Source organism: Giraffa tippelskirchi, chromosome 7 (assembly GCF_054371585.1).
Source record: "Giraffa tippelskirchi isolate mGirTip1 chromosome 7, T2T-mGirTip1v1.2.pri, whole genome shotgun sequence".
Taxonomy (NCBI): Eukaryota; Metazoa; Chordata; class Mammalia; order Artiodactyla; family Giraffidae; genus Giraffa; species Giraffa tippelskirchi.
This window is the reverse complement of record NC_137281.1, coordinates 16,574,689-16,601,515: the sequence shown is the minus strand read 5'-3', so window position 1 is coordinate 16,601,515 and position 26,827 is coordinate 16,574,689. Positions and strand designations below refer to the sequence as shown.

Here is a 26,827-nt window from a genome sequence, read left to right as displayed (position 1 = left end):
CCCGCCTCTCTCAACAGGTGAATCACCGCAGTTGAGTCTCTGTTCTCGTGATTCACACTCTGCTCGGCGCAACCGAAGCAGGAGAGGGCCGGACCGCGATCCCTGGTCTTCAACCCCCCTCCCGGCGGGCTGGTCACTTGGTTCCAACCCTCGGGGCCGGAGCGCACCTGGGTCAGCCCACTTCCGGGGAGGGAGGTGGAGGAGTCCCTCCCCACCGTCCACCCCCTAGCCCTGCCCTCCTCTCTCACCCTGTGTACCTGGGCCGATCCATTCCACGGAGCCACGGGGGGGTGGAGTGGTTCGCAGAGCCACAGTGGGTCAAGCAAGTTTCTCCCTGCAAGCTGGACGCGTGCTCTTCATCCACGATGTTTCCTCTAGTTAAAATCCTAGAATAGGGTAGAGTGGGCTTAGAAGAGACAAGGAGCGGAAGCGGGAAGGAGAGGAGCAGGCACCCCTCCCACTCTTGGTGGGCTCCGCGCCCCCTACCCTCCTGGTACCTGGGAGGGGACGCGCGGGCGCGACGCGCCCAGACGGCAGCGATGGCGCTTTTGGCCCGACTGTCCTCCGGGGGACTGGAGTCCTGCCCGGGTTCCCTGAGCTGGGGCGCGGTCGTCTTCGTGTGGCTTTTTCTGAGCACCTTATGCACAGGTACGGAGCGCGGGGCCCCTGGTGCTGCGGAACGCCGGGAGGGCACTACAGAATGGAGTTCTGCAGCTCCCCGGAGGCAGGAGAACTGGGGGAGGGGGAGCGCAGAGACTAAGACCTCCTGATCCCCAAGGTCTCCGGAGAGCCCTGTGCGCCAGAGGGAGAGGAATTCTCTGTTCGTGCCTTAGAGCGCTCCCCCGCCCTTGTTCAGAGATAACAGGAAGTGAAACTCCCGGGACACCGAACCCGGAGCAGCAGGGAGAATGGGACCCTTTGTGGGGTAGGGGTGAAGGACCACCCGATCACTGAGAAAGGCGGGAATGAGGACTCGGTAGCAGGTCGAGATTTCTGAGTCTTGGGGTAACAGGGAGGAGGCACTTGAGGGCTGGATCGGACGATTCCTAGGGGGTGACATCAAGAAGCAGCGCCCAGGCGTCGGGTGGGTGCGGTATTGAAAATTCCCCACCCCCTAACCCAGTCATGTCGTAAGCATACCTGAGTAAGAGTCTGGTGAAACAGACTTATGAACTAACTTGGAAACCATCTTCTGCTGGATCTGATGTTTGTTTGGGCAGCGGGTTTCAGGGGGACTTTATCTTTCAGCAAGCACTTTTCGCACACTCATTTGAGATGGCTTTGGATAGGGCAAGGTGAAAGGCTGGTGGAGACATAACTGGGGGTTTAGCTACTGTATGGCGAAGCAATCCAAACAACTCCAGAATCCCCTGCCTCCCCCCCCCCAAATTTACAAAACCTGGAGTAACTTGGAACACTTGGTTGTTTTTGAAGGGGGCCCTCAAGCAGTGTGGGGTTTGGGGGGAGCCATTTGGGCTTGTCTGTACAGGCCACAGACCCTTTCCATGAGAGGGTGGCCAAGAGAAGAGGGGACTGGAAGCAGTTTAGAGGCTGCACTCTGGTTAGAGGAATGGACAGGACGTTCCAAGGAATCTGGCTGTGTGACCTTGCAGTGGCCACTTCACCCCCCTGGGTCTATTAAATGGGCATGATGATCAGAGCTGCCTTGAGGATTAAGGAACAATGGGTGCCCGGCAGTCTCTAAAACCGTACACTTGTAAATGTCTGTGATGTGACAAGTGATGTGGCTCCTTCCTGCTGAAGTACTTTCTTGCGCTCACAGCGGTCCCTCTGCTGACTCTCTTCTTGTCCTCAGCCCCCACCAGCGCCATCCAGGTGACTGTGTCAGACCCTTACCACGTGGTGATCCTGTTCCAACCTGTGACCCTGCCCTGCACCTACCAGTCTACCACGACCCCCACGGTGCCCATCGTGATCTGGAAGTACAAGTCTTTCTGCCGGGACCGCATCGCTGATGCCTTCTCTCCCGCCAGTGTTGATAACCAGCTCAACGCCCAGCTGGCGGCTGGTAACCCAGGCTACAATCCCTACGTGGAGTGCCAGGACAGCGCACGCACTGTCAGGGTTGTGGCCACCAAGCAGGGCAATGCTGTGACCCTGGGAGACTACTACCAGGGCCGAAGGATCACCATCACAGGAAGTACGTGGGCAAAGGATTGGACGGGGCGGACTTGAGTGGTGGTGTTGGCTCCCTCTTGGAAGTTCATCAGCATAGGTGTCTGAAAGCACTGGCCAAGGGATGGATTCTTCCTTCTACCCATCTATCCATCCCTTTATTTAATAGCAAAGATTTATCGAGCACCTAACGTATACCAGGTACCGTTTGAGGCCCTGGATATACAGCAGTAAACAAAATTATCAAATGCCTTCCCTCCTGGAGCTTGAATTCCAGTGAGACAGACAAATATATAAGTAACAGGGGCTTGCCTGGTGGCTCAATGGTAAAGAATCTGCCTGCAATGCAGGAGCTACAGCAGACATGGGTTCGATCCCTGGGTCGGGAAGATCCCCTGGAGGAGGGCATGGCAACCCATTCCAGTATTCCTGCCTGGAGAATCTCATGGACAGGGGAGCCTGGCGGGCTACAGTCCATGGTCACAAAGAGCAGGACGTGACTTAGCACACATGCATGTGTATGACTGATAACCTATAAAGGCCTCCTGTTGATGTGCCAGGCTCGAATCCGAGTTGATGTGAATTAGCTCATTTAGATGATAATAATGGAGTAAGTAGCTTCTGTTACTCTCACTTTACAAAGACCCAGAGAGTTAAAGTGACTTGCACAGGGTCACACAGCTAGTGGGATTATAAGTCAGCCCTTTGGGGCCTAGTCTCCAAGCTAGTAACCCCTCTGCTTGCCCAGGAAGGTCAGCAAAGAACCCACCTGGAGGAAGTAACAGGAGTGAACCGAAGGAGTGAGGGATATTAATGGAGAAAGCCTACATCTTGCCAGGTGCTTTATGCCCATTTTACACTCAGGACAACTGAGCCACAGAGAGATCAAATAGTTCATCTTGGTGCACACACAGTAAAGGGCTGGCACTGGGATTTGAACCTAGCCCTTGTCCTTCACCGTCATGCTACCTGCTCACAGGAGGTGCCTCTTGGGACCAAGTTAGGGGTGGGGAAGTCATTCATTCATTGATCCATTCACTTGGCATTTATTGGGCATCTTCTAAGTGCCAGAAGCTGTGATAGTTGCTGGGGCTAGAGAGGTGATCAGGACAGTTAAGATCCCTGCCCTCAAGGAGGTGATACTTTCGTGGGATGAAATAGGCAACAAATAAGCAGAAGAAGAGTAAGAGGATTTCGGAGAGTGCTGCAGAGTGCTACAAAGAAAACCCACCTGGGTGATAACGTGATCATGACTCAAGACTGCTGTGAATATAATTTGAGGAGGAACTGGGACTGGGCCCTAAAGAATCCAGTGGGCAGAGAGGAGGATGATGGGCAGCAGCGGGCAAGGGATGAAGGATCAGAGTTTTAATCATGGGCATGGGGACAGAGGAGGAAGGGGGCATCCCTTTGCAGACCCCAGGAGACCAGGCCTCAGAGCACACCCCTTCCCTGTCTGGACCGTGGGCAGGGACCCAGCCTCTCAGTCTTGTTTTGGGGAGGGACTAGCCCCACTGGCCCTGAATTTCCTTGGGCAGCTGTTCCTGAGGATAAAGACTTTTGTGGGGGGGTTCAGCCTATATAGGTCCCTACCCCATAATCCAGGGGCTTCTCCAGCCTGGATCAGGTATGACCGGACAGCCCTGTCAGGACAACTCCTGTACTGAGAGTGCCCTTGAAGGCTGGCTGGAATCGTGCCCCCTTTGCTGAGTCCATCATTGGAGTGACCTTCGGGCTCCATCTGGGGCAGAGTCTTCCTGCTCCAGAGGCCCACAGGTCCTGGGTTTTCAAGTTGTCTTGATCTGGGCCCGGGTTTGATACAGGCCGTGATTTATAAACATCCATTGTGTGTATGTCCCTTCAGGAAGCCCAGTAGCCACAGGAGCTTCCTCCATTTCAGCTTTGAGGATGGAGAAAAGCAGAGCTGCCTTCGCTGTTCCCAGGGTCACCAGCCACCCAGGTTTTAAAAGTGAAAGTCGTCCTGGGCAAGCCAGAGTAGTGTCCCTCAGCTTGGGTGGTTCCCCTTCCACTTCCGTTCTTCCCCGCTTTGGGTGATGGGGTGCCTGGATCAGGGCCCAATTTCTACCTCTTCAGGCTGCTTGGGGACCATGTGTACCCCTACTTGGTAGCACTGGACCTGAGAGCTTGTGGGACCTCTGAGATCACGAGAGCTGCCTCTGCTGTGTGTGGATGAGGAACCAGAGGCCCAGGGAGGTGGAGGGGCGCCCAGCTGTGCGCAGCTGGAGACCTGGCATTTTCTCCCTATATCTAAAACAATTAGAGCGATGCCCAGCCTAGGTGATGTCAGGACCAGACCCAGATTGGGAACAGGGTGCGGCCGGGAGGAAGGAGGTGAACTCAGGCCTTAGAACAGATCAAAAGAAGCCGGAAAGCCATGTTTTTCATGAGTTTTGAAAATATCATACGAGCCAAACAAAATGCATTGAGGCCCAGATCTGGCCCACAGGACTAAATTTCAGCTCCAGGCCTCAGAGCTCTTGGAGGGGGCAGGGGCTGCCTTCAAGCCCCACTCCAGCTTTGGGCAGGGCCCTGGTCTAGGGTTCTGGTTTTAGAGAGGTGCGTTCAGAGTCTGATTCAAAGATACAAGTGGAAAAAACGATGGGCCGAGAGGGTGTTACAGAGAATTCAGAGGATTTGGGACAATGTAGGTTAGAGTTTTAGGATGATTCCATGAAAGAATATATACAAAGGGACCCAACACATAGTAAAAGATCAATAAGTGGGGGCTGGATGCTTGACCATGAAGGAGAGTGTCAGTGCCCAAGGTCACCCTACCTTCCCGTCACTTTAAACTCAGTCACCACTACCACGACAGAAGCACTTCCTGTCTGAGTTCTGTGCTGCTTATCACCATCTGAAGCACAATATATTTAAATTTTTTATTTGTCTCTCTTTCCATTTAGGAGCTTGAGCCCTGTCTGGGCGGGGATTCCTAGCTGTCCTCTAGAGCAGTGGTTCTCAAACATGTGGGTCTTAGGGTCACTTTACACACTTACTAAGGTCCTCAAAGAACTTTGTTTTTACAGCTAGAAAATTCAGACAAAAAAATTTTTTTAATGATGACAATAAAGTATGCATGCTGTGCTAAGCCACTTCACGTACTGTGCTAAGTATCCGACTCTTTGCAACCCTATGGACTGTAGCCCACCAGGCTCCTCTGTCTATGGGATTCTCCAGGCAAGAATACTGGAATGGGTTGCCATGCCCTCCGCAGGGGATCTTCCTGACTTAAGGATGGAACTCACATCTCTTATGTCTCCTGCATTGGCAGGTGGGTTCTTTACCACTAGCGCCACCTGGGAAGCCCTAATAAACTATAGATTAGTCTAAATAACATACTTTTATGAGAAAATAACCATATTTTCCAAAACAAAAAAACTTGAATGAAAATGTATGCCGTTGCTTTTATATTTTTGCACATCTCCTTACAGTCTGGCTGCATAGAAGCTGGATTCTCAAACCAGCTTCTACATTCAGTATATTGTGATAACACATGCCTGTAACCTGTGGAAAACTCCACACTACACTCATGAGATTAAGTGAAAAAGGCAAATATCTTACTGTTATGGTGAAAATAACTTTGACCTCAGGGACCCCCCGTGAAAACATCTTGGGGAACCCCAGGCTCCATGGAGCACACTTTTGAGACCTGTTGCTCTCTAGTATGGCATACCTCAGATACTGCCTGAAACATCAGATGCATTCAGTAATCATGTGTCAAATACTGAATGACTGTATCATGTGCCTACTTGAGGACAGCCACATGTCCTGAACACTGAGGAAAGTCAGTGTGAGGAGGGGAGGGGTTCACTTCTCGATACTGACCAGGGCCTGGGGACTCCGCAGTGACCAAGACAGACCAGGTTCTGCTCACCTGGAGATGAGCTCACGGTTCCCCTGGCGATGAGCTCATGGCTAGTCAGCCCCTAAGCAGGCTGATCAAAGTTGGCAGTAGGGCAGGGGAGCTGTGCCAGGGGGGTGGGACCAGCCCTGTGAGGGTCTGAGAACACAGGGCCAGGCCTGAGGAACAGCTGGAGTGCATGCCAAAGCAGGGAGAGCTCAGCACACGGAGGGGGACAATGAACAGGCCGGTGTGTCTGGGGCCTGGCGAGTAGAGAACAGTATGGATGAGGCTAGTGTGGCAACCAGTGGTCAGATGGCTCCAAAGGCCTTGTGGGCCAGCGTGAGGCACTGGAATGGTGTGCTGTCATTGTTGTTCAGTCACTAAGGTGTGTCCAACCCTTTTGCCACCCCATGGGCTGTAACCCACCAGGCTCCTCTGTCCATGGGATTTCCCAGGCAAGAAATCTGGAGTGGGTTCCCATTTCCTTCGCCAGTGGATCTACCCGACGCAGGGATCAAACCTGTATCTCCTGCACTGGCAACCGGATTCTTTATTGCTAAGCCACCGGGGAAGCCCTTGGAATGGTGTAGATAGGCACTGAAAGGAGGTTTTACTATGGATGTGAGGTCTTCTTTCCAAAGAAGGAAGAAGGCTGTGGTTCTTTCATTCCTTTGGCAACTGACTGATGCCTGGGTACTGCAGAGTGAGGCACACACAGTGGCTGCCCTCTGAGCCGTCCTGGGGAAGAGCTGGAGGTCCGTGGGGCAGGTGGTGGGTAGGTCCTCGGGAGCCAGAGCAGCTGGGGAGAAAGGCTGTGAGGATGCTCTGTGAGGATATCTCTGGCCTGTTCTTACCTCCTGAGCTCCACAGGCCCAAGGTGGAGGTGCCCAGCGGGCCCCACCCTGCAGAATGGCTGACGGATTTAACTAATTAGGGCCTGAGGAGTAGAGAGGAAACCGGATGTGAAAGACTTTATCTCTGTAATTAACAGGCTCCTTGCCTGGGGCCGGGAGCATCCCCAGCCCTGGGCCTTGACCTGGAATGTGTGGACTGATTGCTGGATGGAGGAGGGAACTGGTCTAAGTCTCCTTCACACCCCCGCCTTCTTCTGGGCGAGGGAGTCTCCTGCTTCCTGGAATCTGCCCTGTTTATCTTTGCCTCCTTATCCAGGCCCCAGTCCCTGGGTCTGCCCTAGGCTCCACAGCGGGTCGTGTCAGGGGGTTGACTTTTGTTCTGAGAGGTGGGATGGGACTGGAGAGTGAGGCAGGGTAGAGGGGTGTGTGGAGGCCATAAGCTGACTGGAGTCAGACCCTCCCGGCCCACCACCCCCATTTTCGCCACAGCTGCACAGCTCATCAGTAATTTCAACAGACTGCTCTTTTCTACAAGACAGGAAAGATAACAGTCCAACCTCACAGACTGCTTGAAGTTCCCCATGTGAAGGGTTTAGAACAGAGCCTGAGAGGTGTCAGGCCCTCAGGATGAGGGATTGAATCCCCCAGGCACCCCTCCCCTGCATGGCCCTCACCCGTCTACCCCCTGAGGCAGATGCTGACCTGACCTTCGACCAGACGGCTTGGGGGGACAGCGGTGTGTACTACTGCTCCGTGGTCTCGGCCCAGGACCTCCAGGGGAACAACGAGGCCTACGCAGAGCTCATCGTCCTGGGTGAGTCTGGGCCGAGGGACAGGGTTGGAGATGGGCCTCTCCTGCTACTTCTGTGTGTCCGACCTCTGCCCTCCTGCTCACTCTCTGGGCTCTATCGCCTGCTTCGCTCTCCCCTCACAGCACCACCAGTCACTTGGGCTTATCTGTACCCTGCACCCCAGGCAGGGACCCCCTCCCCCGCCCCGCAACATTTCAAATAAGCCAGAGCCAAACCAAGAGTGGAGAGGAATGGGGACCTCTACCCCTTCCTGGTCTTGGTTTTTAAAAGCACAGAAATGGTCAGAGTGGATGGGCAGTGAGCCAGGAGAGGTGATGGTGTGTGGCCACTTCAGCCCCCAGCCCCCCACAAACCCCCCACCTAAGGCCACATCTCACCCTGTGGTCCCTCAGCCCTGCTGGGATGGTGCTGTGTGGCTTGAATAGTTAGTGCTCCCCTCAAGCAAGCCCTCCCCCCACGTGCCCAGGGGTGGGCTGGGATACCTGCCAGCACCCCCCATCCCGCTGTGAGGCCCCCTGCCACGTGTGGAAGGGATGCTGCTGTTAGCCAGATGCTCTGTTCTCAGTCGACACATATAGTCCCATGTGGCACATGCTATATGTGACATGCTATTGGGCCACACATTGCCATCATCACATGCATGATGCAAGGTGACGTGTGAACGAGCATGCATGATGGGGGACCACGCCCCAGGGTGCTCAGATCACGTGACAAGAGTTCACGTCTGGGTGACGGAATGCATGCACCCACAGCCCACAGAACTCGTGCGTGTTCTTCCATAAAATGCAGTCTATATCAGCATGTCTCAAAATTTAGTCTCAGGAGCCAATTACTCTCAGATTACTGAGGATTTCAAAGCAGGTTGGTTTAAGTTTTTGTGGGTTACATTTACATTTGCTTAACATATTAGAAATTGAAACTGGCACACAAGCATCACCATCAGAGCAAATGACGTCATCACATGTGATGGAGCCTCAGGAAAGCTCCGCTGAATCCTACTGGAGGAAGAGAGTAAAAAGGGCAAACAGTGGCTTAGTGTTATCAGGAACATGGCTTGGCCTCCAAGATGGGACCACACTTTGAGAACCACTGGTTTACCTGCTGGACACCCCCCCTCCTGGGGGCAGGCAGCATGGGGTGCTGATGTACAGCCAGGTGTGGACACCCCTTGAGATAGAGCACTTGTGCGGCACAGAGTTGTGGGTGGCACCAGCTGGGCCATCGAACTTGCACAGGGGACCTTGGTGGGCAGAGAACCAGGGCCATACTGTGACTTTTATGGGCTGTAAGGCACTTTTAAAAAAATGTATTTATTTTTATTTGGCTGCGCTGGGTCTTTCTTAGTTGCAACACGTGGGATCTAGTTCCCTGACCAGGAACTGAACCCAGGGCCCCTGCACTGGGAGTGGGAGCATGGAGTCTTAGCCACTGGACCACCAGAGGAGGCCTCCTGGACTGTAGGCACATTTGCTTCCAAGGGCCTCTTCCTCTAGATTAAAAACAAAAGTTCTTTTACAGTTAGATTGTTACAAAGACCACTCGTTACTATGTATTCAGTATTGTTACATTTTCTTCTTCAGACTTTACAATACAATTAAAACATTTTCCTGGGCCCTAGTGCACTGTCTTCCTGAGCCTCATGGACTAGGACTGTCCTTCTCACCTGGGATGGTCAGACCATGTGTGTGTGGAAGAGATGGAATCCCGAACTGAGGTCCCACCTCCTGAGCCCATGGGATATGTCCTGGCACCCTTCTGGGCAGCAGAATCCCTTGTGGGGACCATGAGAGTGAATCATGTGACAGAAGCCTTCTGGAAGACAGCGTCCACAGGGGGTGGAGGTGTGGAGGGCAGGAACCGCATGCTAGGACCCTCCTAGGCACCCACCCCATCTCTTCTGCAGAGCACACCTCCACCCTGATGAGCCTGGAGCTGGGCTTCAGGGCAGGGATGGCCTGGGCTGGCCCTGGTCAGCATAATCTGTCTCTCTTTTGTCCCTCCAGGCAGGACCTCGGGGGTGGCCGAGCTCTTACCTGGTTTTCAGGCGGGGCCCGTGGAAGGTACGGGGGTGGAGTCCCCCCACATACCACTTATCTCTTCTAAGTATCCTCCCCCTTTCTAAACACAGATTGCTCGGACCCCGCTAATAACCTCACCGACTCTGGGCATCTAGTGACCTGGCTCTGGGCTGTGGGTGGGCTGGGCTGGGCTGGCTGACGAGGGGCCTGGGGTGTAGACAGGGGGCTCCTGTGACTGGTGCCTGTGGTGCTCTTCTGGTGGTCGGGATCTGGGCAGCTGGCTCTGTCCCCTCTCAAGGCTACAGCCCATCTTCTTCTGGCTAGGTCTCCTCTCGTTTACTGCCTTGTCCAGATGAGCCCAGGGTGGGTTCCCTAACCTTGGGGCTGACCTGGGTTGTAGTGGAGCGGGCATCCCTCTGTGGCTGCACCCCCAGCTCCTGGCGTGGAGACTCCAACAAGGGCTGGGACTGCAGCTTCCCCGACGGGCTTTGCAGACAGGCGCGCTCCCCACCGGCCCCCGCCCCCATTGCCCACATCCCTATTCCCTCCCAGGCCTCCTGGCTCAGGGCCAGTTCTCGTGTCCCCGCAGACTGGCTCTTCGTGGTCGTGGTCTGCTTGGCTGCCTTCCTCGTCGTCCTCCTGTTGGGCATCTGCTGGTGTCAGTGCTGCCCCCATACCTGCTGCTGCTACGTCAGGTGCCCCTGCTGCCCGGAAAAGTGCTGCTGCCCTGAGGCCTGTGAGTTCCCCTCACCCACTGCACATCCACTCCCTCTCTGCCTCCGTCCTGGGTCCAAGGGGAGGAGGTGCCTATCTGCCTGCCTCCTGGGACAGTGCCACTCTAGAGGTCATGAGGGGAGAAGCTTGGGGAAAAGTGGACCAACGAGGACCTGCTCCTTTACATTATCATTTACATACTTAACTCTTCACTTATTTTTTTACTTTTCATTTATTTCAAGTCTTTCCTTTTAAAGGTATAATATATGTACAAGGTAAAAAAAAAATTCAAATAGTACAAAACATTGTTCACTGGGAAGTAAAAGTCCTTTTAAAAACAAAATCTGAAGTGAAGAAGGTCGGAAACCAAGCGAGGTTTACAGCCCCACCAAATTTAAGCACCTTTTAACAACCCACATCCATACAAGGATGCTGGATTTTTCCACGGATGCCGTTTAAGGACCATCCAGCGCATCAGAGAGGGTCTGGGATTAGACATAGGACCAGAGGTGGAGGGGGAAGAAGCAAACAGGAGAGGCGGGAAAGGAAGAGAGAGCCTCCTTCCTCCTGCTGCCCCACTCCCCCTCCTTAGGGACGCCAGTGCTGCCAGTCCCCTGGCTGCCTTCCCGAGAGCACCTCTGTACTCAGTTATTGGGAAGTTTCCATTAACTCTGACATGGAAGTTCACACAGGCCACTTACAGCCAGACATACCTGCTCGCGTGTTCCTTGTACTGAAAGTAGGCCGTGAAAGCATACTTCTCTACTAGTTCTCAGTGAGGGTACCTCACCTTTTCCTTTGTCATTGTCAAGTTCACCATATCTTTGGTTGGTGGACAGATGACCCTGGCGGCTAGAAAGAAAGAATTTTACATGTTAGGAGCACCTAGACCATGAGAGACCAAAAGAGGGACACACCTGCCCCCTCTCATGGCACCTGCTCATTTCTAGGCCAAGAGTGAACACGTGGTAGAAAGAATTACCCAGGTAGCTCAGATGGATGTGCATTAGCATCCTTACATTTAAGGTTTCCACGTGCCATGACTCCAGTGTAACACAGTCCAGGTAAAATCATAGGCAGTCATCACAAGCTTGGGCAGGTGGAGGTTTGAGGCCTGGCTGGACCCTTTTACCTGTTGGGAAGTCCAGTGAAGGACTTCCCCTTTCTACCTCAGTTTCCTCCTCTGTAAAATGGGGCCACGGCAGAGCCTGCTGTACAGCGTGAGTCAGGATCCGGTGAACTGGTATGTCCTGCATTTACAGTGTGGCTTGGCCTAAACAGAGCGTTCCACGCCCACTAGCTGCCAGATATTGCTGCTATCAGCGTCTGTAATGACCGAGGGACAGGATGCAAATTAGAGCCCCCACCACTCACACCGTGTGACCTCAGGTGAGCAGCTAGTTCCCTTCTCTGCAGTGTCCTGCCATGACAAGGTGTCATGAGCGTTAAGGGAGATGCTGTGTGTGAGGGCCCCGCCCGGGGCCATGGCTCAGACCATGCTCGCTAATTTTCTGGTCACTGAACTCAGCAGTGAGCAACCTGTTTCACCGCTGCCTGGAGAAATCAAATCCACTGCTCTCTGGAGGCCCACGCTGGCCTTCCCCTCCCTCTCAATATTTTTAGTTGTGGGCATCTTGCTTATTACTTGGGGGGGGGTGTTAGTCCATTTCACAGGTGGGGGGGCTTCTCCCAGGGCTGCAAACAAGTTTGCAGTTAGCCCCACTAATTAAGGCAGGGACCAGGACTGTGAATGCCAGTCCCAGGGCCCCATTTCCTCCATCCTGTGACCCTGCTCCCCCAAACTGAGATCCCATTAACTCCCCGCCAGAGGCCCTGTTATTTCTGCCACAGCCACAGCCCTCCTGAGCCGTCCTAAAGCAGCAACTCCCAGAGCTAATTATAAAACAGCACATCCGCCGACTGCTGAGGGGCTTCTTCGGCGTGGTGGGTGTGGTGGGGGTGAGCACTGAGCCTCTGCTGCCCAGCTGAATCGGGGTAAAGGGAGCTTTCTGAGCCCGATGCCCCACTCCATCTTCCCATCAGAGTTCCAGGATGGAAGGAACTTGCCTAGCCCCGTGACTCTGCCTCAGAGCAGCCACCAGACCTCAGCCTCTTGCCCAGGGAGGAAGGTGCTGGGGAGGATGTGCCCTTGAGCTGTCAAGCCTAGAACCAGGCGGGGGCGGGATGGGTGCGGCCCCCAAGGTGGAAACAGTAGTAGAGGAGACGCTTTGCTGGTTGGCTGAGGAAGTGAATGCTGAGGCTCCCAAGATGGCTTCCCATCACCTCGGGGTCTGGAAGACCCTGCAGGGAGGACCCAGCAGGCATCAAAGGGGAGCAGGCATGGGATCCCCGTTCCCAGATGATCCATTTTTCCAGCACAAGGGCTCGGCTGTCAGAGAGAACACTTGTTTCTGGCTTGTGGGTCTAACACATGGGTGTTTATCTACAAGACACCTCTGCCCCTGTTGCTCTGTAGGAACACAAGTCCAGGGTGCCCGTGTCCTATGATAAGTTGGCAGCAGAGTTTGACGTAAAACCTTGTCAGATGTTGGGAAACCATTGTACTGTCAAACAAACTGGCATTCCTGATTGGGGCTGTCGGCATACACCCTCCCATCCCAAAACTCCTGTGAGGAATGGCACAGGAGGTGTGGACTCAACGCGGCTCATGTCCTCTGACCTCAGGGACCCTGTAGCAACCAACCAAGCACCCAGGGAAGCTCCTCGGCAGGGGGCTGGGGAGAAGGCGCGTGGCCCCTGGGGCCCTTCTCATGCTGCGTGTGTTCTCCCCAGTATATGCTGCAGGCAAAGCTGCCACTTCGGGCGTCCCAAGCATTTACGCCCCCAGCACCTATGCCCACCTCTCCCCTGCCAAGACCCCACCCCCGCCAGCCATGATCCCCATGGGCCCTCTCTACAATGGGTACTCTGGAGACTTTGACAGGAACAGCTCAGGTGAGGCCCTGGGGACAGCCAGGAGTACCTGGCTGGAGGTGGGGGGGTGCGGGGAGGCTGGGCCTTTGGCCATTAAGAGGTCTGGGGTTGGAAGAGGGGATTGGGGGCAGAGGGGAGGGGGCTGGGAATGCAGGGGTTTGCTCCTGATGCCCCATCTCCCCCAGTTGGTGGCCACAGCTCCCAGGTACCCCTGCTTCGTGACACAGACAGCAATGTGACCTCTGGTGAGAACCAATCCATACGAAGTTGGACATGCCTATGGGGGGGGGGGTTGATCAGCATTCAACCTCTGGAACTGATCACCTCCAACTCCTGTCCCTAGAGATCCGCAGTGGCTACAGGATTCAGGCCAACCAGCAGGACGAGTCCATGAAGGTCCTGTATTACATGGAGAAGGAGCTGGCCAACTTCGACCCTTCTCGACCCGGTCCCCCAAATGGCCGTGTAGAACGAGGTGAGCCTTCACATGTGAGGGATTCTCAGGGGGTTGGGGGAAGCAGGTCTCCCTGATAACTGCCCAGGGACACTTGCTCCACATCCTGAACACAATCCCTCATTCCCTACCATGGCCACAGTGAAGTGTATAGAACCCTGCAGCTCATCACTAAATAGGTGAGAAGCCTGGGGCTCCCTTGAAAATGTATGAGCCAAGTGACACCGCTGGGCCCCGGGGGCTCCTGACATTCGATCCTGACCGCCTCCCACCAGTAAGAGACACCTTCCTTCCCTATAGCCATGAGTGAAGTCACCTCTCTCCACGAGGACGACTGGAGATCCCGGCCTTCGCGGGGCCCTGCCCTCACCCCCATCAGGGATGAGGAATGGGGTCACCACTCCGCCCAGAGTTCTAGGAGGTGGGAGCAAGAGGCCCTCTTGGAGCGGCCAGGGAACAGCCGGGGTGCGGGGCGGCCCCGAGCCCGCTCTGTGGATGCTCTGGATGACTTTACCCGGCCAGTCTCTGCTGAATCAGGGAGGAGATCTCCTCCAAGCAGTGGGAGGAGAGGCCGGGCCTACGCACCCCCGCGAAGCCGCAGCCGCGATGACCTCTATGACCAAGATGAAGACGACTCCAGGCACTTTCCGCACTCCCGGGATCCCCACTACGATGACTTCAGGTCTAGGGACCAACCTCACGCTGACCCTCGGGCCCGCTACCAGCGCTCCCGGGACCCTCGGGATGATGGCTCCAGATCCAGGGACCCCCCCTATGACGGACGGCTACTAGAAGAGGCCTTGAAGAAAAAGGGGCCAGTGGAGAGGAGACCTTACCGGGAAGAAGAGGAAGAAGAGGAGGCCTACTACCCTCCAGCGCCTCCCCCTTACTCTGAGACTGACTCCCAGGCCTCACGGGAGCGGAGGCTTAAGAAGGTGAGTGAACGGCCCTATAAGCCTTCCTGGACCCACTTCTCCAGTCCTCCCCGGCTCACATCCTTCTTTCTTTCTCCCTTGCAGAACTTGGCCCTGAGTCGGGAAAGTTTAGTCGTCTGATCTCAACATTTTGTATGTAGTTTTTGTACTTTTTTTTAATTGGAGGGATTATTGATGATCTCGTAAAACTAATAAAACTTCTGATCACAAGTCCTGAGTCTGGAGGAAAGCATTTGTTTTGCCGCGCGAGGTGGGGAGCCGGACAGCTGCTGTGTGTGTCTGCAAAAGGCCGCATGTCCAAGTCTCTCATGGGACGTGTGTCCCGAGCCAGGAGGAAAGGACCGGCTCTGCCTTCGCCTCTCCACCACCCGGAGTACGTGCCCCACGCTAGCTCCGCCCCGCCCTGCGTGCGCGCTCCGGCCCCGCCCAGACTTGCGCATGCGCCCGGGGCATCTGTCTTCGCGCACTTCAGGACGGTCGACGGGGGCGCGCGCGCGCGCTCCCCTGCATCCACCCAACGCCCCCCCCCTCCCCCCCGGCACCTCTCCCCGACCTACTTTACTGTCTCCAAACCCAGCCGCCTGCCTCGTCCCCGGCGACCAGAGGCCTTCTTCCAGGTCCCCCGGTGTTCCATCCGGGCCCACGTTCCACTCGGGCGGCCCGCCGGCGGGTCCCGGGCGACGGCCGCGGAGCCGGCGGCGGCGACCTCGCTCCCAGCCGAGACCAGGGCCCGCGCGCCCGCCCTCTGTCGGAGACAGACAGCGCGCGCGCTCCCCAGGGGCTGCCCTCCCCCCTCGCGCGCGTCGGCCCGGGGCTCGCGCCGCCGCCGCCGCCGCCGCGCGCGCGCAGCTCAAGTAAAGGAGGAAAAAAAAAAAGGGGGAAAAAATAGAAAGCGGCGGCGGCTGCAGCAGCGATCCGCCGCCGTACTGGGCCAGGCCGGGCGGCGGACGCGCAAGCCGGCGATCCGGGGGAGAGGCGGCGGCCATCCAGGGCGGGCCGGGTTTAAAAAAAAAGTCGCGGCAGCGGCGGCGGCTACTCAGGGAAGGAGGCCTGAGGGCCGCGTGCAGCGGGCGGGGGGCGGCTGCGCTGCGTCCCGGAGCCTAGAGCCGCCGGGAGCCGGCCGGCGGGCGAGCGGGCGGAGGCGGCTGCTGGAGCAGCGGCGGCGGCGGCGGCGGCGGCGGCATCTCCTCCTCACATGACCCCACTGTTTGTCCCCGTGATCAGCGCGAGCGGCTCCCGTGTCTCCTCCGTCCCCTCCTGCCGCGCGGCGTGAGCGCCGGGCTCGGGGCCCCCCCGGCCGCCCGCCCCCTCCCCTCCCTCCCTCCCCTCCCCTCCCCTCCCCCCCCGGGCCCGGCGCCCCCCCCGCCCTCACCCCCCCCATGGACATGCTGGACCCGGGTCTGGATCCCGCTGCCTCGGCCACTGCTGCTGCCGCCGCCAGGTAAGGGAGTCCGGCCGGCCCGTGCCCCCGCGCGCCCTGGTCCCGGCCCTTCGGCCTGGCGACCGGGCCGCCATGATCCCGAGCGGCCGCCCGGCCCAGCTCAAAATGGAGGCCGCGAGGGAGGGGGGACCGGCACGTATACCCCCGGTCCCCGGTCCCCAAGGGGCGGCCGTCCCAGACTGGGCCGGGCGGGATGGGGGCCCTGCACCTGGGCCAAGGGGCGGGGGCGCGTGCAGCCCTGATCCCTTCTTCTTACTGTCCTCCCCGCAGTCACGACAAGGGACCCGAGGCAGAGGAGGGTGTCGAACTGCAGGAAGGTGAGTGCTCGAGGGGCCCACCGGGGCCGCGACCTGCGCGCGGGAGGGCACTGGGGGCGCCCTTGCCCGCGCCACCTCTGACCATCCCCGCGACCCTCCTCCGACCGCAGGCGGGGACGGGCCTGGGGCGGAGGAGCAGACGGCGGTGGCCATCGCCAGCGTCCAGCAGGCGGCGTTCGGCGACCACAACATCCAGTACCAGTTCCGCACAGAGAATAATGGAGGACAGGTGAGGCTGCGGGCCCGGAGCCCTGCGGGCAAGTGGTGGGTTGAGTCCCGGGCGGGCGGGCTGGCGGGCTGGGAGGGGCTCGGACCTGGCTCCTGCTCGGGCCCCAGCGCGGGTCTCGCTGCTCTGCCGCCCCCTGCAGGTGACGTACCGCGTAGTCCAGGTGACTGATGGTCAGCTGGACGGCCAGGGCGACACAGCAGGCGCCGTCAGCGTCGTGTCTACGGCTGCCTTCGCGGGGGGGCAGCAGGCTGTGACCCAGGTGGGTGTGGATGGGGCCACCCAGCGCCCCGGCCCCGCTGCTGCCTCTGTGCCCCCAGGTCCCGCAGCGCCCTTCCCACTGGTAGGTGCCCAGTATCCTCTGGGGGGATGGAGAAGGGACACTGGACACTGACTCTGTTCTTGGGGAGCGCCAAGGGGGTGGGGCACGTGGGACTAAGATGCTGCCTTCAGGCCCTCAGGTCAGATCTCTTGTTTTGCACGGTGAAACCTGGGGCAAGATCTTCAGAACATCTTTTTTGTTGTTTTGTGAAATAGGAATCATGGTCACAGGGCAGCCTTTTAGAGTTAAAAGTGGGTCAGCTCCCCAAGTGATTGCTGAGTATTTGTCAAGTTCCAGGGCTGTGAGACACAGGGCAGAGTGGCACACAGGGGTTCCCCACTCTCTGTAGAGAATGCAGTAAACATCAAATATGGTGGCTAGGGGATGGATTGGGGAGCAAAGATGGCTAAGGGTGGCCTCTGTCCTCCTGCTCCCTAGGCTGTTATCCAAAATCCCTTCAGCAATGGTGGCAGCCCGGCTGCTGAGGCTGTCAGTGGGGAGGCCCGGTTTGCCTATTTCCCAGCGTCCAGTGTGGGAGATACCACGGCTGTGTCCGTACAGACCACAGACCAGAGCTTGCAGGCCGGAGGTAAAGGAAGGAAGGGGCCAGGGCGGAAGGCAGGGGAGGCAACAGGCCTAGCAGGGAGGGAAGCTCCCCCCCACCCCTAGCCAGTTCTGACTCTGCCCCCAGTCTTAGCACTAACCCCCGCTTTCCCTGCAGGCCAGTTCTATGTCATGATGACGCCCCAGGACGTACTTCAGACAGGAACGCAGAGGACAATTGCACCTCGGACACAGCCCTACTCCCCGTATGTGCAGGAGACCTGGTCCCAGGAGGAGGGGACGCTGGGAGGGCCTGTCGTGGGCACCCAAGGAAGAGGAGGTTTTCCTGGGATGGAAACCAGGCAGTTGAATACACAGCAGACAGTTGGTGTATTTTTTGGTCAGCTTTTGCTTCTCTAGTTTAAGTAAAGAAAATACCATTTCCCCCCTCTCTCTGTCTCTACATATCGATTTGTGTTGCAGAGATTGTTAAGTGTTTGGACACATGGGCCGGAGGTAACATGCACCCATTTTTTCCATTCTCTTCTAGGAAAATCGACGGAACAAGAACACCACGGGATGAGAGAAGGAGAGCTCAGCATAATGAAGGTAAGGTCAGCCGGGAGCTGCTGGGCCTCACGGGCTCAACTTCAGCTGGGTGTTTGGAGTCACAGGTCAGCGGCCGGGTTATTGATCCAAGTGTTCGGGAGGTGTTGGTTGAATGCTGGGAAGGCAGAAGCAGAGAGGCTCCTTGTCAGGAGCAGATATAGGCAGGAGGCACGAGCTGTAGTGTATTTGTCATCCTGGCTGGTGACTGTCAAGTAGTGACCAGCAGTTTAAGTGGCGAGTTTCACATTCATGTGTGGGTTTTGTACTCCTCTGGGAAAGTAGGGTTGCTCTGGCGCAGCTGGACCTGCCTTCCCACATGACAGCTGGTTTGCTCAAGCCCCGCACCCCACTGCCAGCCTGGCTTCCAGAAGTAGCTCTGATCTGAGAGAGAGTACATCTGAAATGAAATTGCAGAAAGTCTGTGTCTCTGGCTGAGGCCAGAGCATGAACATGCCCAGGGAACACTTCCACCCAAATAGCCGTCATTCAGCAGATACTTCCTGAAGGAGGATTCTAGGCTGGGCAGTAGTATGTGCCCTGTGCTAGGTATGGGGCCTAGCGTGGAGTGTTTAGGAAACTAAAGGTAGCTCAAGCTAGTGTGTGACTGCACACTGACTGGAGGAGCAGGTGATATTTCCCCAGGGAGGTGGCCTTTGGGAGTGCCTGTCCAGCAGAGGGAAGCATAGGAAGGCAGGGTGGAGAAGGGTTACTCTGGGGGTACCGGTTTGGTTGTAGCAGAGGGTCCTTGTGGAGTGCTTGGGGGCGCCAAGGAGGGCCTTGAATGTCAGGGTGAGGCCTTGAGCCCTCACTGTGTTTGATGGGGGGTGGCTGACGCACCTATGCTCGGAGTTGCTCGGTGAGTTCAGACCTTTACTCCGCATGTATGTACTAGGTGCCAGCCCCTGTTCTAGGCCTCAGATACACCCAGATAATGGAGCAGGCACCTTGGCTCTCACAGGGTGTTCATTCTGGTGGGAGAGACAGACACTACACAAAGGTACAATGAAACGTCAGGGAACATAAGTCGTGTGTCACATGAAGGAAGATAAGGCTGGTAAGGACTTGGAGGGTTACGGCGGCAGGGAGCTCTGTGGGCCTCTCTAGAAGTGATGCTTGAGCAGGCACCTGAATGGGCCAGCCACGATCCTGAGGAGGAGTCCCAGACAGTGAGGGATAAGCAAGTGCAAACACCCAGCCCGAGCTGGAACAGCCTCGGTGTGATTGAAGAAGAGCAGAATGCAGGAGAGGAAAGAGGAAGTTGGCAGAGTCGCGGGAGGACTGGCCAGGGCCAGATCACATGGGCCTTGTCACAGGCCCTCCCAGGGCCCCCACTCCTGGATCTTTGGGCTGGTTCGAGGGTAAGTCAGCAGAGGGGTTGTATATGGAGACTGGATACTAAGAGTGATGGGATGCCAGAAGCTAGGAAAATAGAAGGTGACTGCAGCTGTGGGCCTCAGATAGTACAGGGCATGAAAGGGGGTCAGCGGAGAGGGCAAGCTGTAGGGAAGATGCCAAGGCTGAAGAATCAGAACTTCATGAATCAGGACTTTATGCTGGGGTCAGGTTCATTTAAAGGGAAGCAGTGAGTGTGAGCTTGGCTTTGGGGTGTGGTGGGTTTGAGGGGAGCTCCTATTGGCTCCCGGGCAATCGCAGCTCTACTACATACCAGTCGTGTGACCTTGAACTGGTTCTTCATCTCTGCGCCTGTTTAGTCCTGTGTACGAGTGTGTTAACATGACTACCCCAGAGGCTCATAGTGAGGGTGCAGCGCGTTGAGACGTGAGCAATCAGCCACCCCCAGGGTAGTGTGCTACCTGGTAAGACCACAGGAAACAACTCTTAGAAGATGAGCCAGTTTCTCCACCCTACTGTCACTCTGCCTCTCACTGGGTTAATCCAGCTCCAAAGTCTTGACTCTTTCTCATCCTGTAAAAGTCAATCCTGCTCATGACCTTGCCCTTTCTGACCAGCTGCAGCCAGCCCGCTCTCTCCTAACTTGCAGAGCGTTTGACCCACCCTCTGCCCGGCAGCCTCCCTGTACCCTTGGCAGTCTGGCTCATTTCTCTACCAAAACGGCTCCATTTAAGGTCACCCGTGACAACCTCATTGCCAAATCCACTGGCTTCCTTTCCTGTCTGCGCTCCAAGCATCTGACCCTACCTGTTCCCTTCCTTTCGGGAACGTTCCTTTCTACTCTCCTGGCCCTGGTTCTCCTTCCGAGCCTGTTCCTGAGAGCAGGGCTTCCCGGTCACTTGGAAAGCTTGTTAATGATCACCTTCTCTAGGTTGTCCTCACGAGATGCTGAATGGGTAGGTCTGAGGGGGTCTGGGAGTCTGCGCTAAAACAAGTTCCCCAGGTGACTCTTCTGATGGGTAAAGTTGGGAAACTGGTTTGGCTGTTAGTATCTCTTGGGGTCCAGCCCCTTCTTCCAGTGGTTGGGAGAGTGAAACATCAGGCGCGGGCATGGTCAGTCTCCCCAGGTCCCTATCCCCAGTGGCTGGTGTGTGTCATTTCTCCCAGGAGAGGCTCGGTGGGCTTTCTCCAAAAATGTGACTCCAAAAAGATGAGACTGTTCCCGGATGTCCTCCCAGGGCTCCCCCACCCCATGCACTGCTGACAGCTGTCTTTCTGCCCCGTCTCTCTTGTGCTCCTCCGGACTCACATCTTGGGGTGCTTGTTCCAAATCTCTATTGCTGGATGGCCTTGAGGCATCTCACACTCTACTTGTGCAAACCAGAACCTGTCATTGTCCCTCCTTCCCAAAGCCTCCTTCTTCCAGAGCAGCGAGAGGGGTCCCTGTCATGATTACCCCAGCCAGGCCACTTCAACTTTGCCCTCTTCTTCCCTCACAGCCGCAGGACCCGAGATGCTGTGCCGAAGTGGACCTCAAATCGACCTTTTCTGCTTTTCCCTCTTTCCCATGTTTCTTGATACCACAGGGGCCCATCTCTGGGCCATAGGCAGATGTCTTCAGGGGCCCAAGGAAGTCAGTATACTTGGTGTGGCAGAAATGGGAGTGATGGTCCCCAACAGTGACTGGGGGTCAGTGTGTCTGTCCTGCCTGAAGGGTGGTCTCACAGCGCGTGCCGTTGCTGCCATGTCAGAATTTAGGCTCACTGCTACCAGAACCTCTGAAGAAGCCAGAAATCCAGATTTTTACGTGAAAACTGATTTCTTAGTTGCTTTTTCTATTTCATTGGTTCCTACTCATCCTGTGACCAGTTTATTTATCTGCTTAATTGGGGTTTAATTTGATGAGTGTCTTCCCCCAGCTTTTTAAGATGATTTTTAAACCTTTCTTTTTTCTCCATATGAACCTTTATAGTTGCAGATTTCAGTCTTATACTGCTTTAGCTTCATCCCATTTGGATACATTGTGTTTTCTTGTTATTCAATTCGGAATGTTTCTCATTTTCCTGATTATTTTTTCACTGACCCGTGGGATTATTTAGAAATGTGTTGTTTAACTTATGAATGTTTGTGGGTTTTATGGATATCTTTTTTTTTTTTTGAACATGTATCTATTTGGCTGCTTTGGGCCTTTGTTGCATCATGTGGGATCTTTTGTTGCGGTGCCCAGACTCTAGTTGTGGCTTGAGGGCTTAGTTGCTGCACAGCATGTGGGGTCTTAGCTCCCCGAGCAGGGGTTGAACCCACCTCACCTGCATTGCCAGGCAGATTCTTAACCGCTGGGCCACCAGAGAAGTCCCCTGGTATCTTTTGGTTACTGATTTGTAAATAAGTTTTGTTGTGATCAGAGAACGTACTCTGTATACAACTCAAGTTCTTTGGAATTTATTGAGACTTTATTTTATGGCCCTAAATACAGTCTATCTTGGTGAAAGTTCTCTGTGTGTGCTTGAAAAGGCCTATCTGCTGATGTGCGTGGAGTGTTCCATCAGTGGTAACTAGGTCAAGTTGGCTGTCAGTGTTCAGATTTTCTGTCTTCATTTTTTTGTCTACTTGTTTTGTCAGTTACTGAGGAGTGTTGATATCTCTAGTTATATTTGTGGATTTGCCCATTTCTCCCATTAGTCCTTGCAGATTTTGCCTCTAAATTGTGTTTTAAATGTTGTATGGCTGTGACTTAAGCCTTCTGAGGAACGAACATGGCCTTGGTTTTGACTGGTCTTCCTCTGTTTCAGTTATGCTGAAGTGGTCTCCCCAAGCCACAGGCCTGACCACATGCCAAGAAGGGTCCCAGACTCGAGGGCCTAGACCCCTCAGGGAAGAGAACACAAGGTCCAGACCCACTGACAGGGCATTCAAGGCCTTCATAACCTATTTCTACCACCTTTTCCTGTCCCCCTGCCCCAACTCCCGCGCCCTCCAAAGTGTTGCCATGTCACCGTTTCTGGGTTTCATGATGCCTGTCTGCCTACTGTCCTTCCTTTCAGAAACCAGCCCCCACTCTAAACCTTCTAAACCTTTCTCTGAAGAGACACTCCACCCCACTCCACGCTGAAAGCAGCACTCCACCCTGGCATTCCCCAGGCACTGGGTACTGTCTTCAGTTGTAACACCCAGTCTGTGGTGTCAGTATCCCCCGTTCACGTGAATTTCACGTTGGTGCTGTGAATACCAGCAGGACAGCGGTTGAGTCCACCATGGACTCTGGCCTCATGGAGTGCCCTGCACACAGTAGGGCAAGCAGTAAGTTTTAAGAAGTGAATACGAGCTAGAGGTGTCCCCTACCTCCAGCCTGGCCCCCAGTGAGGAAGCAAGGAGTGGGCATGGGATGCAGTTGCAGCATGGGGCCTAGGCTCAAGGATGCCTTCTCAGGAAGGCAGAGAAGGGCAGCCATCTGCTCTCGAGCTCCTCAGCTGGCACCTCAGAATGGATGTGGAGGCCGGGGCGGACTCTTAGCTCAGCTGCTGTTTGGGGCTACAGAGTCCCCAGAGACCATAAGACATGGCCGCCCTGGCTGGGAAGGTTCACTCACTGGGGTAGTGATGGGGCACAAGGCTGTGCGCTCACTGACCCTGGGGCCAGGGTCAGGCGAAGCTCGATACTGGGCAGTATTCTTATCCCTGTGGTAAAAGGAGGTTGTGGGTGGCAAGAGAGGAGAATGAGGGAGGAAGCAAGTCCATGTGGGAGCGTGTTGTCACCCAGGAAGCAAGTCCATGTGGGAGCGTGTTGTCACCCAGGCTGGAGTGGGGACACTTGGAAGGACTGGTCAGCAGTGAAGGGACAAAAGCAAGCACCAGAGGGAGACAGTCTGGTTTTCCTCTAGTGGCCAGACACGTTCTTTGAGGGAACAGCTAGGTAGAGGTGCAGTGCTGGCCTGAGGAGGAGAGGAGGTCAGGGGCAGCCTTCTGGCCCACCCCACTTTTCTCACTCGCATCCCGACCCTCTCCCCCAGTCGCCCAAACCTGAGAAAATACCCTCCTATACCCTCCTTTCCAAATCCATCCACAGTCTCCCTTCCTCTGTAGTGACCACTTACATCTGTCCACAGACTGCCTTGGCAGGATAGTGAGAGTGTAGGGCCAACTGGGCTTCCTTGTGTGTCCCTAGCAGTACCTCATACTGTGCTTCGAAGGTGAGGAAAGGCTGGGACAGCTTTCTCAGTGAGCCCTAAGCCAGGGGTCTCAGGCTGCAGTGCAGACAGCTCCCAGGCCAGTGTCGTAAGTCGTGACAGGCCCCAGCAGAAGCATATATGAGCACTATCTGCAGAGGGCAGCTGCCACTCAACTCAGCAGACAGAGTGAGACAGTAGTGTGTTATAAAATAAATCACAAATCTGGACTTTCCAAGTAAAATCTGCCAGCAGCTTGCCAAACCTGGCCTTCAAGATAGGGTTCGCGGTGTTTCTGGGTAACCCAGTGCCCTGATGATGAGCCAGGCCCCTGAGAACTGCAGTGCCAGCCGGGGAAGCTGAGACTTGCTGCCGGGGCCATGGAGAAGGATTGTTAAGCAGAGTGAGATGTGGTCAGACTGGGATTTTAATGATGAAGAAAAAAACAGGACTTTGGGGCCCAGAACTCTGGGGACACATGAGTACCGCCGTGGAGAATCAAGTTCGGGGCTGTGGGGACCGGAGAGGGTTACCCGGGTCCTGTGTAAAGGGGCTCTGGCCCCTTCTTGCCTCCCAGGGACACGTGCCCACTGCGCCACAACTCCTTTTTTCAAAAGAGGCCAGTTGTTATGTGAGCTTTTGTAATTTTTAAATGTTGACTCAAATTTTTCAAAACCTGCTGGGCCAACCAACAGAACAAACCCCGCAGCCCCTCAGCTGTCGATGCTGCCCTGAGGGTACATGTGGCACTTGGGGGTGGCACTTGAATTTATTGGTTCCTATTGAGGAGCCATGTGGAGCAGGCTGGAGCCAACTACCTGGGTTCAGGTTGGGCCCCTGCACTTGCTGGCCATGTGACCTCGGGCGGGCCCAGCTGTGCCTCGGCGGCCTCGGCTCTCGTGGCATCTGCCTCGGGAGGTGACTCGTCCGGGCACAGAGGGAGCGCTGTGGACACAGCCTTGTTCCTGCTGTTCTTGCCGCAGTGGAGCGGAGGCGGAGGGACAAGATCAACAACTGGATCGTCCAGCTTTCAAAAATCATTCCAGATTGTAATGCAGATAATAGCAAGACGGGAGCGGTGAGTGTCCCCCTGGTCCCCTGACCCCCTTGCAGAGAATCTTTCTTGAGCACTGGGCATGGGAGTCATCTTGGGCTGAGCTGGTGGGCATCAGCTGCCAGGCAGTGCTCACTGATGCTCATGCCCACCGCCCCCCAGAGTAAAGGAGGGATCCTGTCGAAGGCCTGTGACTACATCCGGGAGCTGCGCCAGACCAACCAGCGCATGCAGGAGACCTTCAAGGAGGCTGAGCGGCTGCAGATGGACAATGAGCTCCTGCGGCAACAGGTGAGCCACAGGGCTGGGAGGGCAGGGACGGGGGGCGCCCAGGAACCCCAGGACTCGGGGAGCCAGCTCTGGCTGCTTGTCCCCCATCCTCTCTGGCAGATCGAGGAGCTGAAGAACGAGAACGCCGTGCTCCGCACCCAGCTGCAGCAGCACAACCTGGAGATGGTGGGCGAGAGCGCCCGGCAGTGACGCCACCTCCCATGTGGCGGGGGCCGCCTCCGGGCCCCCACCGTCCCCTTCCCCAGCCCTTAGCACAGAGAGGGACAAACGCCCCTCCCCCAGCTGCGTTTTTTATAGTAGATTTTTAACAAAAACAATGGGGAGAAATAATGCATTTCTGTGGATAAGCACCCACCGCCCTCCTCAACTTGGAAACCATATCCTCTCCCCCAGTTGTCCGTCTCCCTTCTCCCGGCCCCCACTCAACCCGGCACTTCTAGTGGTCTCACCTGGAGGCCAGAGGGAGGAGGACAGAGCCCCTGCCACACCCCGCTGCCTCCTCGGACTCTCGAGGTACTGAGACCAGGGTGCTTATGGGGAGGAGAGGGTCCTGCGGGGGGCCTGGGCCCAAGCAGGGAGGCCGCATCCCTCCCCACCTCTTGTTTCTGGAACCCTGCTCCCCTCTGGGTGTGTGAGTGTGTTCTAATTTTCTTTATGGAAAAAATGGACAAAAAAAATAGAGAGAGAGAGGTATTTAACTGCAATAAACTGGCCCCATGTGGCCCCGCCTTGTCTGTCTGTGTATCTGTCCATCTCAGATGTGGGAAGGGGGTCTGGGGTCTATGCAGGGCTCCCGGGGACAGGGCCTTGCTCTTCTGTTCGTGGCTGTGTACCAGTCCCGGCCATCCCGCGCCGCCCGGTACCCAGTCTGTTGGTTGTACAGATGGAGGAATTAAGGGATGAATAGCGTCTTTGAGGCCCCAGGTGGTGCGTGTATGGTGTGGGGGGCAGGGGGAGCCAGGGTCAAGGACATACCACATGTTTTTGGAGGAGAGGCTGGGGTCTTTCATGTCACCAGTTCCTAAAAAACAGGACTCTCTCCTGACTCTGCCCTTCTGGGCTAACGCCCTCCCCACTGCACCAGCCAATGGTGGGGCCTGGCCTTGAGCCCCCCACCCCCAGGGAGGGCAGATGGCCAGGAAGCCAGGCTTGGCCCGTCAGCCTGTCGCCTTGCACCGCGACTCTGGCGCCTGTGCTGTGACCCCTGCCCCTGGTTGATGATGAAACCTGGCCTGAGCTGAGATGATGCAGTGATGCCTGGGGGATGCTGCTGTGCCTCCCTGTCGGTGAGCGTGCAGCCCCCATGCAACTCCAGCCACTCCCAGAATCTAGGTCTGGTCACCTTGCTGAGCTCACCCCCCCACACCCATCCCAGATGCCCACGGCTGCTTTCTTCCTTCCCTCTGAGAGCCCTGTCTCCTGTCCTGGCCATTCCTCTGTTGGCGAGTGAGGCTGTGTGCAGCTGGGGGAGCCTAACAGATGGTAGGAAACTGTTACTTCCCAGGGTCCCCTGTTTTCATGCTTTTCGAGTGGGCCTTGGCAGCAGTTCAAGGCCAGGAAGAAGAGTTCATTCCTTGGCAGCACCATCCCCAGGCTCTTAGGGTTGTCACTGGATGGCCCAGGAGTGAGAGAAGATGGCCAAGGGCCCATCTCTGGAGTCACGATCTGCTATTCCCCCGGGACGTGTGCGCCCTAAGATGGTTCAGGTCGTATGTAGCAATGAGATTGCCACAGCCAGGCAGCCTGGGTTCAGCTCCTCTTCCGTCATGTGCAGGAAGCCAGCC

At 56.0% G+C, this 26,827-nt stretch overlaps 2 protein-coding genes and 1 long non-coding RNA gene across 13 annotated transcripts; 2 read left to right on the top strand and 1 right to left on the bottom strand.

Moving 5' to 3' along the window:
* The first annotated feature begins 513 nt into the window (after positions 1-513).
* On the top strand, positions 514-14,932 carry LSR (lipolysis stimulated lipoprotein receptor). Of its 6 annotated transcripts, XM_081516921.1 has the most exons (10): positions 514-648; positions 1,817-2,161; positions 7,550-7,669; positions 9,671-9,727; positions 10,275-10,421; positions 13,193-13,354; positions 13,519-13,578; positions 13,677-13,808; positions 14,088-14,722; positions 14,807-14,932. In XM_081516921.1, exons 1-10 carry the CDS (start codon positions 540-542, stop codon positions 14,840-14,842), a joined length of 1,803 nt encoding a protein of 600 aa, XP_081373047.1. In that variant the 5' UTR covers positions 514-539; the 3' UTR covers positions 14,843-14,932. The 6 variants fall into 6 exon arrangements, with proteins under 6 accessions (XP_081373047.1, XP_081373048.1, XP_081373049.1 ...); XM_081516922.1 differs by lacking the exon at positions 9,671-9,727; XM_081516923.1 differs by lacking the exon at positions 13,519-13,578.
* Positions 14,933-15,522: 590 nt separating this feature from the next.
* Positions 15,523-25,777, top strand: USF2 (upstream transcription factor 2, c-fos interacting). 6 transcript variants are annotated; one of them, XM_081517049.1, is made up of 11 exons: positions 15,523-15,917; positions 16,095-16,163; positions 16,434-16,480; positions 16,591-16,709; positions 16,849-16,968; positions 17,467-17,617; positions 17,750-17,837; positions 18,122-18,180; positions 24,682-24,776; positions 24,915-25,043; positions 25,143-25,777. In XM_081517049.1, exons 2-11 carry the CDS (start codon positions 16,102-16,104, stop codon positions 25,230-25,232), a joined length of 960 nt encoding a protein of 319 aa, XP_081373175.1. In that variant the 5' UTR covers positions 15,523-15,917; positions 16,095-16,101; the 3' UTR covers positions 25,233-25,777. The 6 variants fall into 6 exon arrangements, with proteins under 6 accessions (XP_081373175.1, XP_081373173.1, XP_081373176.1 ...); XM_081517047.1 differs by having other exon boundaries at positions 16,849-17,049; XM_081517050.1 differs by lacking the exon at positions 15,523-15,917 and having other exon boundaries at positions 15,939-16,163; positions 24,939-25,043.
* Positions 17,943-25,759, bottom strand: LOC145515796 (uncharacterized). Its single transcript, XR_014061018.1, has 2 exons — positions 19,847-25,759; positions 17,943-18,577 (listed from the first exon to the last, which is right to left on the bottom strand). It is a non-coding gene; the product is annotated as an uncharacterized LOC145515796 (long non-coding RNA).
* Positions 25,778-26,827: the final 1,050 nt, after the last annotated feature.

What these genes read in the sequence shown, in the direction of transcription:
- LSR (XM_081516921.1), top strand. Translation starts at nt 540, where the DNA reads ATGGCGCTTTTGGCCCGACTGTCCTCCGGGGGACTGGAGTCCTGCCCG. An exon ending in AAGGATCACCATCACAGGAA is followed by an intron (nt 2,162 to 7,549) that starts GTACGTGGGCAA and finishes CCCCTGAGGCAG; the next exon opens with ATGCTGACCTGACCTTCGAC. An exon ending in GTGCTGCTGCCCTGAGGCCT is followed by an intron (nt 10,422 to 13,192) that starts GTGAGTTCCCCT and finishes TGTTCTCCCCAG; the next exon opens with TATATGCTGCAGGCAAAGCT.
- USF2 (XM_081517047.1), top strand. Translation starts at nt 16,102, where the DNA reads ATGGACATGCTGGACCCGGGTCTGGATCCCGCTGCCTCGGCCACTGCT. An exon ending in GAGAGCTCAGCATAATGAAG is followed by an intron (nt 18,181 to 24,681) that starts GTAAGGTCAGCC and finishes TTCTTGCCGCAG; the next exon opens with TGGAGCGGAGGCGGAGGGAC. An exon ending in ATGAGCTCCTGCGGCAACAG is followed by an intron (nt 25,044 to 25,142) that starts GTGAGCCACAGG and finishes CCTCTCTGGCAG; the next exon opens with ATCGAGGAGCTGAAGAACGA.